The sequence below is a fragment of the Phasianus colchicus genome, chromosome 19 (genome assembly GCF_987193195.1).
Source record: "Phasianus colchicus chromosome 19, bPhaCol1.hap1.1, whole genome shotgun sequence".
Taxonomy (NCBI): domain Eukaryota; kingdom Metazoa; phylum Chordata; class Aves; order Galliformes; family Phasianidae; genus Phasianus; species Phasianus colchicus.
In genome coordinates this window covers 6781897-6795472 of record NC_143454.1, presented here as the reverse complement: position 1 = coordinate 6795472, position 13576 = coordinate 6781897, and the positions used below count along the sequence as shown (strand labels likewise).

The window sequence follows — 13576 nt, the reverse complement described above, 5'->3', positions numbered from 1 at the left end:
ATAATAATAACAAGAAAAAATAAGTGAATTCTTTAACATTCTCTTAGTGTATTCTGTCTTATTTATTTTGGCACCTTCGATGCAATCCATGTTACTTTCAGGCCAACCAGTTCATTGTAGTTTCTGCACATCTTAAAAATGAAGCAGTTAAGTGAGGGACAATAACCACCAGTTATGCCCACAGATACAAAACTCAGCACTTAGAGACAATGCGTTTGTCATTGTGGCCATAAAAGCATTTTAAAAGAAAATTGAGTCCCATCAAATTATAGCTTAGAAATATAAATTTAATTCACTTTTTATTTATATTTAAATGTTATTTACGGTCAGAAAATTACTTTCAAAGATAATTTCATTTCCTCAGATATGATTCATTAGTTCATTCACAAGCTCAAGAGCTTTCCTTTCAACACCACCAAATTAAAGAGATCCGCTGTGGCTGTGTCACTTACCATCAGCATCTGACGAGCCTTATTAAGGCTTTTGAGGAACTGCTTCAAGCCAGCGATGTAGATTATTACGTTGCTGAAGGCTTCCGTGAGCAGCTGAATCAAAGTGTGCTGTTGTTTGAGAAGCTGGAAAGGAAACTCCTGTATGGTAAGTAGCAATGCTTTGTGCTCGTTTGAAGTGCATTCATGTAGAGTTTTGTGTCTGTGGAAATGAAACCCTTACTTTCTTCGTGGTTGCTTCTGAATGTGTTATGCGATGGACTGGCTTGGAAGATCTAAAAAGACTGGGTTTTACCTTTGCAGTTGCCCTCTGCATTGGCACCTTCCATTTTGAGTTGTCTTAGAGTATTTTAAACCGCTCTAAACCCAGTGGTTACAGTTTAATAAAATTTTAATTTCAGTGCTATGATTGCAAATGGTGCTGTTTCTCACCCAAACAGCTGGTAGAGCTTCTGCAGATGTCAGCTGCAAAACGGACATCTTCAGCCAAGCACTTGAATTGCCCTAAAAAAAGGGACCCAGAACCCCTGTGTCTTCCTGACATTGCTTCTGGAAGATCCCTTTGTTTGGGAACGTTCAGCTCCAGCCATGCAATGATCTGTATTCTGTCTTTCTTTAAAGATAGTTGCAGCATTTTGCTTTTGTGATGGCTCATAGAAGGGGGTTGTATATGAGAAAAAGGTATTAACGGGCAGTGTGTCATAGCAGTGTTATAAAAGATTGAGTGTCTTCAGTGATTTTGGTGGCTACAGAGATTCCTTGCATTAAAAATAGGAAGAGTGTGCAGTGAATAAACATTAAATGTCTTTAAAATAAAACAACAACAAAAAAACCACCAAGCCAACAGATGGTATCCTATATACTATGAAAAGCCACTGAGACAATTCAATGTATCTAACACCATGCTATTGCACTGAATCACACTGTAAAATAAAATGATGTTTGTAGGGTGATAAAGAACATCCAGCTTACGAGGAACTGACTGTAAAGAAGGTGCATAAACAGCCGTCTGTCTCTGCATTTCCATCCTGACCTTCAGTTCATTCCCCTGAAATCTGAGCTGTGCAACTCTTGCCTGCCACTTTTGCTTAATTGCACAAAAATTTTGCACTGTGCTGAGCCAAGGTGACACGACACAATTCTTATTTCCTAATTCAAATTAGTGTCTGAGCCCAGGTCTCTAGCACTGAGTTGTGTGTGTGCTTACACACCGTTCCACTGAGAGTACTGCAGGCAGAGCCCTATGTGTGCTCCTTTATTAAGGACAGCTTGTTAGCCTGGCTTCAGATGGCCAACATCCAAGTGAGCTGGAATGGTTCTTGTGTAATTTTTATTGAAATAGCAGTGACATGTACCCCTAATCCTTTTGTCATGTAGCAGGATATTTCATCTGTCTGCTCACTAAAACGCTAAGACTGTAAAATCTGGCACATATGTTGCTCAGTCCTTCCTTGGTCATTTTTTTGAACTCCAAAGAAAGTTTAGTTGCTGTGTTATAAATAGTTTTTCTCATGTACGTATTTGACATGAATGCACAGCGTGTTGAGAATCTGCTGGCTTCTCCAAATTCTCATTAATTTACCATTCTGTGTTTGAATTGCTTGAGATGGAGGGGAAACAAAAATTATTCTCAGACTCTCTCATTAATCAGATACTTTTGCTTTGCAGGAGAGTCAGTAGGTGCAGAAGTTACCATACTTTATGAATTAGCTCAAAGGTAAGAGTGCAACTCAGTGTTATTTAAATTTATAATTGTTTGACAAGTTGATAAGGATACTCCATGTTTTGCAGCCCAACCTAACTGTCTTACTTTTTGGAGAGGACTTTTTTTATGCTGCCTGTTTCAGTAGTATACATTTTGTTTGTAAAATATTCACAGAAAACAAGCTTGGGTTTTTTCCTCTACTTCTCAGCAAATCATAGAATCATTTCAAGAGATCATTAAAGGTCCACCTTCCTGCACTGAGCAGAAACATCTAACAGAGACATCTGCATCTTGGTCAGGGTGCTCAGAGGCTGATCTGGCCTCACCTTGAATGTCTTCAGGGACAGGGCATCCACCACCAACCTATGCCAGTGTTTCACCAATGCATTACTCAGCTTTAATTACTGAGGCAAAACATCGTGTTACCAGGGTTTTCCCTTTCACAAAGAAACAAAACGTTCACTGTTGTGCTATAAGACACCACTGTGTATATTTAGGTATTATCCTAATTGCAGCTGCTAGAAAGGGTAGCTTTTCTGGTTGTGTGATCTTGGTGCTGTCTCAGGAGCACCAGTATACAGTTCTGTTGTACTTCATTCTCAAAACGCTATTCTGCTGAAGAAAGCAGCATAAGGGTGAAGGTGAAGAGAGCAGGTGTTGGCTGCATATGTTGGATTTCTGCCAGCCTGGGGTTCTTTTGTGCTACAGAAGTCCTCAGCTTCCCATTGAAGGCAGTTTGAGGTCCCCTTAGCACAGAGGTGACCCACCTAGTGCTGCAGTGTGAACGCTGGGCTTCAGATTCTTTGGTTGTTCCTGCTGACTTCAGTGAGGTTTGGATTTCAGTCTTGATACGTGCAGCTAACACAGTGCTCTGTAATGTTTAGTCACCTAAAATCACTTGCTTTACCTTTGTCCTGTAAACATGATACCATGCTGTCTTTTCCTGCTCCCAAAATAACAGAATAATTCTTATATTTTAAAACATGTTGTCTCAAAAGGGAAAATGAGAAGAATGCCACAATGTATGAGGAGCTTAAGGATGAATCACCTGTACCATCTGCTCTTCAAAGCCTGTCTGATTTTGATTTGTCAGAGAAGTCATCTCTTGGATCACCAGAGCACAGACATGACCTAGGAGAAGGACAGCATGCCACACTGGCACTTCTGCCAAGCAAATTTCCCCCAGGTAATAATCTTCCCAATGAAGGTATTGGGGAAAATGCGATAAATAAGACACGAGGGAACTAATTAAGAAATAATGAAGAATGTTTGTCTGCTTCAGCTTTCCAGTATCTTGCATAATCATTGCAATTTCAGTAATAAGGCATACAGAGATGACAACGATTTGAACTACCTCCTGTTTGAAACAGAATTAACTACGATATTTTGTCTTTGTTGTTTTAGACTATCATCTTTTACAGTACTCCAGACGGTCTTTAAATAGACAAGTTATGAGGGAAAATAGACAATTGTCAAGAGATTATTGCACTGAAAAAGAAAGATTTTCTAATTTTATAAAAGCCAGTGTTGTGTTTCCTTGAGAATTGTAAGTGCTGCATAATTAATAAGCGGTGTCATGTTTGACCTGGATAGTTTCACTAAGCACGAGCGGCGCTTGCAGTAGTTTGTTACAGGCAGCAATGAAAATTTAATAGCTGAGATAGCACGTAGTGTGCAGGAGAAAAATATTGCAGAGTAAACCAGGAGTGTATGACATGGATAAACTGGCAAATAAGATAGTGACAGCTAAAACAGATAAGTTCCTGGGTAAAGCTGAAACTTACAGCCAGTGGAAGAAAAATTGTAGAATGGCAAAGCAAGAAGGAACAGGTACTGTAATGAAACTTGATAGAGCAGATTTATTTATTAAGGTATGCATTGTGTGAGCCAAAGTCAAATTTATATCTGAGTTACTCCAGTAAGCTTCCTATTGTTACAAGGAAGAATGTGTACTCTTAGTGTGTTTAGTCTGAATGTTTGGCTGTATTGCAGAGCTTTGGATTCATGTCTGAATCTAGGGAGTGTTCTGACTAGATGTCATTTCCATCTGCTACAGTTTTTTAGGAAGTTGATGTTTAAAAAGCCTGGAATCTGGACCACTGTTAACATTTAGAGTAGTTCTCAGTACGTGTGGTTTGGGCTCAAATGGAGAAATACCTGTTGTGGAGACAGTTACTTAATGTGTAACATTTTGAATGGTTCTGTGCCATTTTTTTATATAAACACACATCAGATTTGACAGGAGTGCTCAGTGGAGAGGAATACAATCATTTACTCAAAATAAGAAGTGGTCCAAATAAGAAGAATTTCTTCTAAATAAGAAGTGATCTCTTGGTTTCTGCAGAGTTATTAATGGAGTATCTGAATGAAATTCGAATCCTGAGACAACGTTTGGAATACTCCATAAAAAACAATGAGAGACTGAGGAAGCAGCTTGAGAGACAAGTAACAGACAAAGAGCTAGATCAAGGTAAGAATTTGTCTGCTGATAACTTAAATCCACCTCTTCAGCCTGAAGCCTGAGGGAGCGAATGCCTAATCCTAACCTTAACTCCACTGCTTGAAGCAGTACAGATGCACAGAGCTTCTGTGGGATGCGGATACACCACAGAGCCTACAGTTGTAAGTGTTGCTAAGAGAACAGGACTGAAGTGCTACCAGGTTGTTTTATGCCATTTGATGTTACTGTGGTTGAATTTCACCCAGAAAATTGAATGACCTTCTAGTTCTGTTATCAGCGAACAGCTCGCTTCGTTTTGCCTTTAGGACATCATTATTGTTATAATGGTCTTGGATGTTAGGATGTCACCCTCTTAATCCTCTGCCATGTCCAGCCAGGGGCAGTTGCAGGTAAGAAAGCCAATTTTAACAACATAATTTCAGTTGGGCCCAAACCCAGTATGAAAAGAGGAGGCTATTTGCTCTAAATTACATTGCTGCTATTGATACAAACGAGGAATGCTGTGGAATTAGCTCTCATACCTCTCCTCCCTGTGTGCTCAGGATGGTCAGTGCACCACAGACAGCGCTGCTGGAGATGCGTTCTGTGCAGCTCTCTGACATTTTTGAAGCCAGGTTTCATGTACATAAAGGACAAATAGCCACAGTAGAACTCAGAGCCTAGGCCTTGTTGTTCAACTTGTCATTTGAATTGATTACTGTGACAAATGTGTTCTACACAAAATGACATTGTGAGTTTTTAATGAGAAGTACCTGTCAAACTGATGGAAATTTTAACATAGAGTGGGTTTTCATTCCAAACTCTAATATAAAGCAGTGGATGAAAAATACTAAAAATAAGCATGCAAATTCAGAATTACTGCTCTTCATTGGTAGTGTTCAGCACCTCTGAAAACTCAGCTCAGTGGTGCATTTAAAACTTTTCATGAGATGGTGGCCAGGCTCTCACTAAGGACCATTTCCTAGCACCTTTCAAGCACACAGCACCAGACATACCTTCCCACATTTTTCCCTTTTCTTGTTCTCCTTCCCACATTTTTCCCTTTTCTTGTTCTCCTTCCCACATTTTTCCCTATAGAACAATTGATTAATATGTAATATTACTCAGAGTGGAAGCAGGCAATGAATACATCTATGCCTTCCTCTTAACTCAGTTTCACTAATATTGACATCAGATTCATTATGTTTTACATCATCCCCACGATCCACTTCTGTTGTTGTTTAAATGGATACTGCCTACAAATGGCAGTGTGCTTTCAGGAATAATTTACGCTGCTGGAATGGCGTATAAAAAAGCATCCATTTCATACATGAAGTATTTACAGTGCTGGAAAGGCACACCGTTCTCTTGAAATAACCACACTGAAACACTTCCAGCTCTGTTACAGCTTCATAAAGATTCTGGCAAGGGCATCCATTAATGCAATGAAAGTATATTTTCTTTATAAACTGTCTTATGCTTTCTGTCTGTCTTCTTGTTGCCTTGGTGCATCTAGCAATGCATGGAGGAAAATCTTCAAAAAGAAAGGAAAAAACAGCTGTGTGTTACAGCTGTTCCTTTTTGTTACTGTGTTCTTTCAGCTCTTCTGATTCTCTCAGTTCTGAAGATCTCTTTCATGTTCTCAGCTATCTCCTTTTCTAGTAATGATGCTACTTATTTTCATAATAGATGCGTTTTGTTTGTGGGGTTTTGTTATTTTATGTTTTAACTTTCAGTGTAAAAAGAAGTTCCCAAGTGGAGCTGAAGGAGATTTTAGCTTGGAGTCATAATCATTCAAAACAGTTTTTTAGTTTTAACTTAATATCCTTAGTCTGTTTTCTTTTAAAAATCGAAACCAAGTTGTAACATAACTTAATTGCTGATGAGGGCCTCTTAAATCTGTCTGATATTGAGTTGTATGTTCAAATAAATTTAACACAAAGAATTTTTCTTGTCTATTTGACAGATATTGTATCTGTGTATGCACACACACCTGCCCGCTTTTTTTGCCATGCTATTTTTAATATGTTGATTTTCAAAGTATTTGAGTGCCTCTGGGCTTCCACCATTCTATAAATGATACAAGGTGCTGGTAATGACTACATCATTACTATAGAGCTGAGATTTGCAGTGCAAGTAGAACTGAAATAATTGCTTCAATCATTTCAAATGTTAGGCATCAAAATAAAATCAAAGGTTTAATTTTGAGTTTCCTATGTTTCAAATGTTAATAACAGCAGTTAACATTAAAAGGGGTTTGTTTCCGTTTTTAACCCTTAAGCAACTAATGTCTGTCCTCAGACTTCAGCTTTGTTTTGCCTTTATTTTGCTTTGATTGGGAACGAGTGTTTCTTCCCTTCCTCTTTGCTGTGATGTTCTGTAGTGCCTGTCTTTCAGCCAGTGCTTCTTTGAAACCTTCAAGGTAGGCTTTCTTAGTGCTCACACGTAGTGCTCAGCACATAACATAATGAAAACTTAAGTGTATCCCAATTGCAGGCCCTCATGCTTCACTGTACTCTGGCTGGATGGACCTTTGCATCTATGGAGAGCATAATTGATGTCAGCAGGGCTCTGCACAGAAGTAGTAGTCTCAGTAGTAGGTCAAATTGCAGGATTGTGGCCTTATTACCACTGGCTCTGCATTATCCCTTATTATGTAAGATAACTAATAGTTATATTCTAAAGCTTTTCAGTCATTGTGTTAGCATAACTTCTCAAATAGGATAAAGCTGGGTGATGGGCAATAAATTAAATTAGAATCAAGATGAGACCATCAAGCTTTGCCACTTGAAGTTGAATTGCTTTGTTAAAATCTGAAAGGAAAAAGCCTTTTGAGTTCACGTAGCTACCTCAACTCTTTAACATATAGATAGTAAAATGCCATTAGTGCTGAGCTTCTAGAGCCTGTGAGTCTTTCAGTAACGACAAGAGGTGCATATCATGGCACACTACATCCCAGTCAGGTAGTTGGTAAAAGCTTCAGTTGGGATTACAATAAAATGAGATTATTCAGAGGAAGTGCAGCAAATCCAATTGAATTGAATTGCCAGAGCTGAAAGGCATCCTCCTCATACATTCCACTAATTTTTTTGCCAGCTGGTTATTTCTCTATTAACCAAACAGTTGACACTCATGCAGTTATCTCAAGCACTAAAGCATAGTAGATGCTGGGATAACCAATCAACTGAAAAATACTTTTAATGGTATTGTTAATTCCAGTGGGTTCTGAAGTGTTTTACTGACTACAAATAGGTTATAAAGGGCAATAACAGTTACTTGACTTGTGTTTGCAAGGCAGCTGCCTTGAGAATGGAGTATGGCAGATTTCAGGGTGTGCTGTACACATCAATGTGGGATGAGTAGTGTAAATGCAGTACGTTGTGAGGATTACCTGGGCTGGAGTTTATCTGATGTGGATACACGATTTAACACTCACATTCATGTGAGACCTTCAGAGTAGGATTCACCAACCCTGAGTTTCTAACAGTCAGACATTAAATCCAGTCACACACAGCTCCTCCTGGAGACGCTGGCAAGAAGTTCCTTCCTTTGGGGGACAGTGCATTTCCTCCCCAGAGGGATGTGCAGAGGATGTGTCCCTCTCTAGGGGTTCCTGTGCCTCTCCATGACCACTGATGGAAGCCCAAGGTGATCAACACAGGCTCAGCTGTATAAACCTTAAATATCTGAAATAAAGAGGTATGAGTCTTCATCCCTGCCATCATAAATGGGTTCTCAGTTTGTAACTGGAGGCAAAGATGGTGACTCCACCCTTACACTCTGGAGTAACATGGCATCATATGTATTAACAGGCACATTACTTCTTTCATTAGCCATTGTTAATTCATTTGTAAAAGCTAGCTGTCCTCTGCAGAGGTTTGTATGAACAGAGCAATGAACAGAGCAACCTTGGTACAGTTTGCATTATTTTAAAATAGCAATGTCACAAAATACTGCTGCATTTTGTCCTGGTGTGTTCTTGGCTGATAGTTAAAGACTAGCAGGGATAATTTTGCAATTTGGGTAATGGCTGCCCAGCAACAAGAGGTACTTGTGAAGCAGAGCTTTAGGTTACTTGGCATTAACCTGAACTGTCTTTCAGTCTGTAAGGATAACCTTCAAAATACATAGGGGATAAATACCTTTCATAACATGTTTTTCTGCAATTTTAAAAATTGTTCTTGTCTGGAAAGTTTAATCTTTAATGACCTAGAGATGACTCATAAATCATCTTTTATGTACATATTTATAGGTTCTGCAAACAATTTTATCCATGGCTCAGAGCAGCATAATTCTCTCACTTCTGAAGTACATTTCCTGAGAAAGCAAAATCAAGTTCTGAATGCAATGCTGGCAAAAGGATCCAGAGGTAAAACTGTGCTTTTACAGAAATAGACTGCAACTCATTCCAAATCAGAAAACAAGGAAGTATTTACAGTCCATTAAATTACCTTCACCGTTCTTCCTACACCTGAAATTCCATGCTCAGCCACAAGCACTCACACTGGGGTTAACAATGATAAAAGTGAAGCAGTAATGCTCCTTTCTCTTTATTCGTAGCATTTTCCATTTGATGTGTGCTTTCATTTTTCCATTCTTCTTTTTATATACCATTCTTTTCATAATGTCCTTTCCCCTCTTTCTTCTGTGCCTTTTATTACCATTTTCATAATCCTTTTTTCCCCATGTCTGTGTTCTGAAGCCCTCTGTTTTGGTGCCTCTTCCAGCTTATCATTGTGTTTTAAATGTACTGTTTGTTAAAATATTACAGCTTTTGTTTGTTTCTACATCTGACAATATGATCTGATAATACCAGTGTTTCTTTTTTATATTAAGAGCTGTGATGAATAACGCATTGCTGCCCTTGAGTTTTAAAATAATATCCATGTCTCCAGAGTTGTGAGCTTCTTTTCCTTTTGTTCCTGGAGGAAAGCTGCCTATGTACCTCTTGCTTGCTTTCATCTTGGGTCCAATCTTAGCTTATCCTGTTAGTAGTGGAAGGCTGAAGGTACTTGTTGTCAACAGCACGTGGGTATTACCATTTGCATGAGCTTTCAGCACGGCTACTGAAGGTGAAGGAATGATTTTCTAACTGTTGGGAGTCGGAATGAATCTGCCTTGTTACCTTGCCAAACTTGCCTCTTCCTTTTCTAATGCTGGTTCACTTAGGGTGACTTAGTGTCCCTGTAGACTTCTTTGGCTGCAGCAGTCATTTGCCCCTACCAACAGTTCTTGGTCCTGGGGAATTGTTGTACCATGGAAGGGAGGACAGCTGTGATAAAGTTGGCAGATGGATAAGACTGGGACAGATAGGATGAAGGGATTTCTGTGGGACAAGATGGAATGAATGCAACTCCTAGAAGCAATCCTATTAATTTTTTTTTCTTCCTAACAAATAATAAAAGTTATTTTGGGAGGATTAGCAAAGTTAATGTGCCTTCTTTGGGAAATTGCTGCCTCCAGTTTTTGAATGCTTTCCTTCTGATCAATTCCAAGACGTGGTGGGGCATCTGGCAAAGGAGGCTGTACACAGGTTTTTATTGAGCCCTCTTATGGAACATCTCGCAAGTCTTGGGGGTTAAATGTTGTGTTGTCACAGGAAATGTGTATAGCAAAAAATCATTTGACAATCGAAAAAGCGAAATCCTAATACTCACAAGAGCAGCTGCTATTTTCTGTCAGTCTCTAAGAAAGCTGATTTTATTGAAAAGCATAGCTTTTAATGTGTTATAGGCAATACAAACACCTCGTGTTTCTTCTTTCAGATAAACAAAAGGAAAATGAAAAGCTAAGAGAATCTCTTTCTAAAAAGAATGCAATCATTGAACATCTTCACGAGGATTATGAATGCATCAAGAAAGAAAATGAAAGGTTACAAAAACAAATTGGCAAAAAGGAGGATGAAACCAGATATCTGACATGTGAAATTTACAGCAGTCGTAATGAATTAAACAGGTATAGATTCTGTCCACATTTAGACATGCATTTAGAGAAGAAAATTGTCAATGTGATGTGAATGTATTTAGCCACAGCCATTAACATTAATCAGGTTCATAGATATATTCAAAAGGCAACGGAAGAATTGTTGAGGAAGGAGGACTGGATTCTAGATCTTGAAATAACGGCTAAGAATTCAACTATTAACTTAGTGATTTATTGGATCTTAACAGGTTGCAAACAGAAATGAATGTAAAGCAGCATCAGCTCTCTGAGAATGAGAAGTTACTGCAGTCGCTCCGAACTGAAATCAAAGTTTATGAAAAGCTAGAGGAAGCAAGGAGGAAGAGGACAGGTATAAACAGTTATTTCTTTACCCTTAGCTCCTGCAGTCCTTCTCTCCCTGGATATGATCTTGTCAAAAGACAGTAGGGCACTACTGCTTTGTTTTTGCTTGGGTTTGCTTTGCAAAAGCAGAAGCAAGAGCCAGATGATAAAATGCTGCTTTTTACTTGAAGTATAGCTGCGAGGTGTGCTTGTGCTCTGACCAGGCACGTCCAGGTTGCCTTCCACCTTTTATGGAAGAGATGGCACCAAATATAAGGGGTAGCATGGTTAGGTAAAAAAGCAGAATGCTAGTCAGTACAGCATACAGGATCCAGCAAATTTCCCATCGGAAGTTCTTGTGAAAGTCAGCTTTTCTCTTCTTCCAACATGAAGTAATATGCCCTGCTGTTACTGTATTTCATGCTTAACTACAGAACAACCCTCTTGGTGTAAGGCATTAAGCCACTGTTGGCTCAGGGATAGAAGTACATTTCCTTGAAGCATTGGTAATGTAATTAGAGAGCAGCAGCACCCACCTCACACCACTTGAATCCTTTCCACTATCTGGAGAACAGTTTGATTTCAGCATTAGAGAACACATGAAATTTTTTGTGTACCGACCCCCTTCTGTGAAAGATGAATGCAGCCTTTCTTTTTTGAGGTTCACATTTGTTGCTGGTTGCCAGGTGATCAGTTTTCTTTTTCTCTGCAGTGTGTAAAATTAAACTCCCAGTTGTCCTCTATCCCTCCTCCGTATTCCAAGATTACCCATTACTTCTTTTTCCCCCAGACTGTGCTTTATTGCACTTCAAATTTTGTAAATCTTCTTCATTCTCTTACTATTATATTTTTGCTGTTGGTATGAGACTTATTAGCTTTTATGGACAAAGTACAAAATAATTTTCAGCTCTTCAGATCTTTTGAGAGTAAAAGCAATTAAGACATGCTTTGTCAAACCATTATCTCAGTGCCGTTTGTAGTTAATTCTTAATACTGAGGATAAAACTGGCTATAATTTACTTGTTCAGCATTTTGATAACGGCTGATATTATTTTAATTGTGAAAGATGTTAAGTGTTTCTTTCAAATCGTTTCAGATCCCAGATGTGATGCATCAGAAGAATTTCGAAAAGATCAGAATAATCCAGTTGACTTACATGAACTACTGACTGAAATACAGAGTTTGCGAGTACAGCTTGAAAGAAGCATAGAGACAAACAAGACTTTGCACGGAAAATTAGAGGAGCAGCTTTCAAAAGAAAAGAAGGAGGAAATGGGATCAGTGTCAGCTGTGAATATCAATTATCTTTTCAAACAAGACTCTCAGCATTATGCAGGAATGAACGGTACTGTGCCACAAGTGCTTTTGTTACCCTGTAGAACCTGTTGCTTGTTTTTTTTAAAGATGCTCTTAAAACTTTATTCAACACCAACTCTACGGTTTGGGAACTGCCCATCAGCCTTTCAAATCCCTTTCCTGTAGAGCTATTAGTGCACGGGGTGATGAAATGCACACTGTGCTGTCTTATGGGCTCCAACTGTCACTTCTTTCTCATTCAAGAAAAGCATTTGCGGAAAATGTCTGGGATGGAAGGATGGCTGTGTTAAAGTGCCAGAAATTTTGCTTACTGGAGTGTTCTTATTTTAATGCAGGCTTCTATAGCATTTGCTGTGGTTGACTCAGGAAGGATCAATAAGTTCACTAAATGGTCTTTGTATAAATCAGTTTTCCCCTTTATGCTCTTGGGAAATATTTTACCTTTATTTCAATCACTGTTAAGTGATACTGTAGCAGCAAATCAGGGAAAATGTATTCTTATTGCTACGTTTTGGGTTATGGCCCCAGTATGAACAGGGCACAAGAAAGCTCTTTCTTTCTGCTGAAGTGCTCTGCAGCTTTCCATGCATACAGCATAAAGTCTCCCTTCCCGCTGCTTGTATAAGCTGACCTTATGTACAGTGTAGCTTTGGAGAGTGTCATCCTTATGGAATTGATTAAAAATATCTTCATCAGGCTTGGGTTTGCAAACCCAAGACTGCAGCCATGTCTTGAGTTTGGGAGATATCTTCAGCTTTGGGTAGATGCCAAAAATAATGAGTGTGGGTGAAGGATGGAAGATGCTCGGCCTGAGTACAAGAAAATTCACTGTATTTCCCTACTTCTTGAGTCTAAGTGTAGCATCAGCAGAAAAGAGGAACAGAAGTTGACCCAGGATGATTTTTTAATGTGTGTTAACTTCTATTGATACGCTCTTCCTTCTTCCCTTTTGATGTACAGAAAATCTTTGCAAATGCCCTGCTGCCAACAGAAACATTTGTGAGCTGCAGAAGCACGGACATGGCGTTTCGCTGGCACAAACAGGTACATGCAGAGCTATCCTGTATGTGCATGTTTGAAAGAAGTCTCATGTCAATTATGTGTAAGGATAAAAAAAAAAAAAAAATCGATACTGTTTTTCTATGCCAGGTACACACTCTGCCTCTAAAGATGACTTAGACTGCTGCAGTACCTCATCTTCTGGTACATCATGTACCCCTCGGCTCGTTCCTGGGCATCGGATGTGGGCAGACAAAAATGGGCGCCACGTCCTTGGTTTGATTGAGGATTACAATGCTCTCCGGAAACAGATCTCAGAAGGGCAACAGGTCTTGGGAGAAATGGAGGTCACTTTAAGAGAGGTCACTGGTACGAAGTTGCAGGAGCCTGGAATAAAGGTAA

At 39.1% G+C, this 13576-nt stretch overlaps 1 protein-coding gene across 4 annotated transcripts in view; it reads left to right on the top strand.

Annotated features, from left to right (window-relative positions):
• Positions 1-13576, top strand: part of CDK5RAP2 (CDK5 regulatory subunit associated protein 2) — a 73011-nt gene that overhangs the window by 51931 nt on the left and 7504 nt on the right. For all 4 annotated transcript variants that reach the window (XM_031601594.2, XM_031601593.2, XM_090121441.1 and 1 more), the window contains 10 exons: positions 365-597; positions 2118-2166; positions 3153-3340; positions 4499-4624; positions 8847-8963; positions 10360-10549; positions 10765-10886; positions 11955-12203; positions 13136-13219; positions 13325-13572. In XM_031601594.2, the coding sequence (XP_031457454.2) occupies positions 365-597; positions 2118-2166; positions 3153-3340; positions 4499-4624; positions 8847-8963; positions 10360-10549; positions 10765-10886; positions 11955-12203; positions 13136-13219; positions 13325-13572 (1606 nt within the window). The remainder of the gene's footprint in view (positions 1-364; positions 598-2117; positions 2167-3152; positions 3341-4498; positions 4625-8846; positions 8964-10359; positions 10550-10764; positions 10887-11954; positions 12204-13135; positions 13220-13324; positions 13573-13576) is intronic.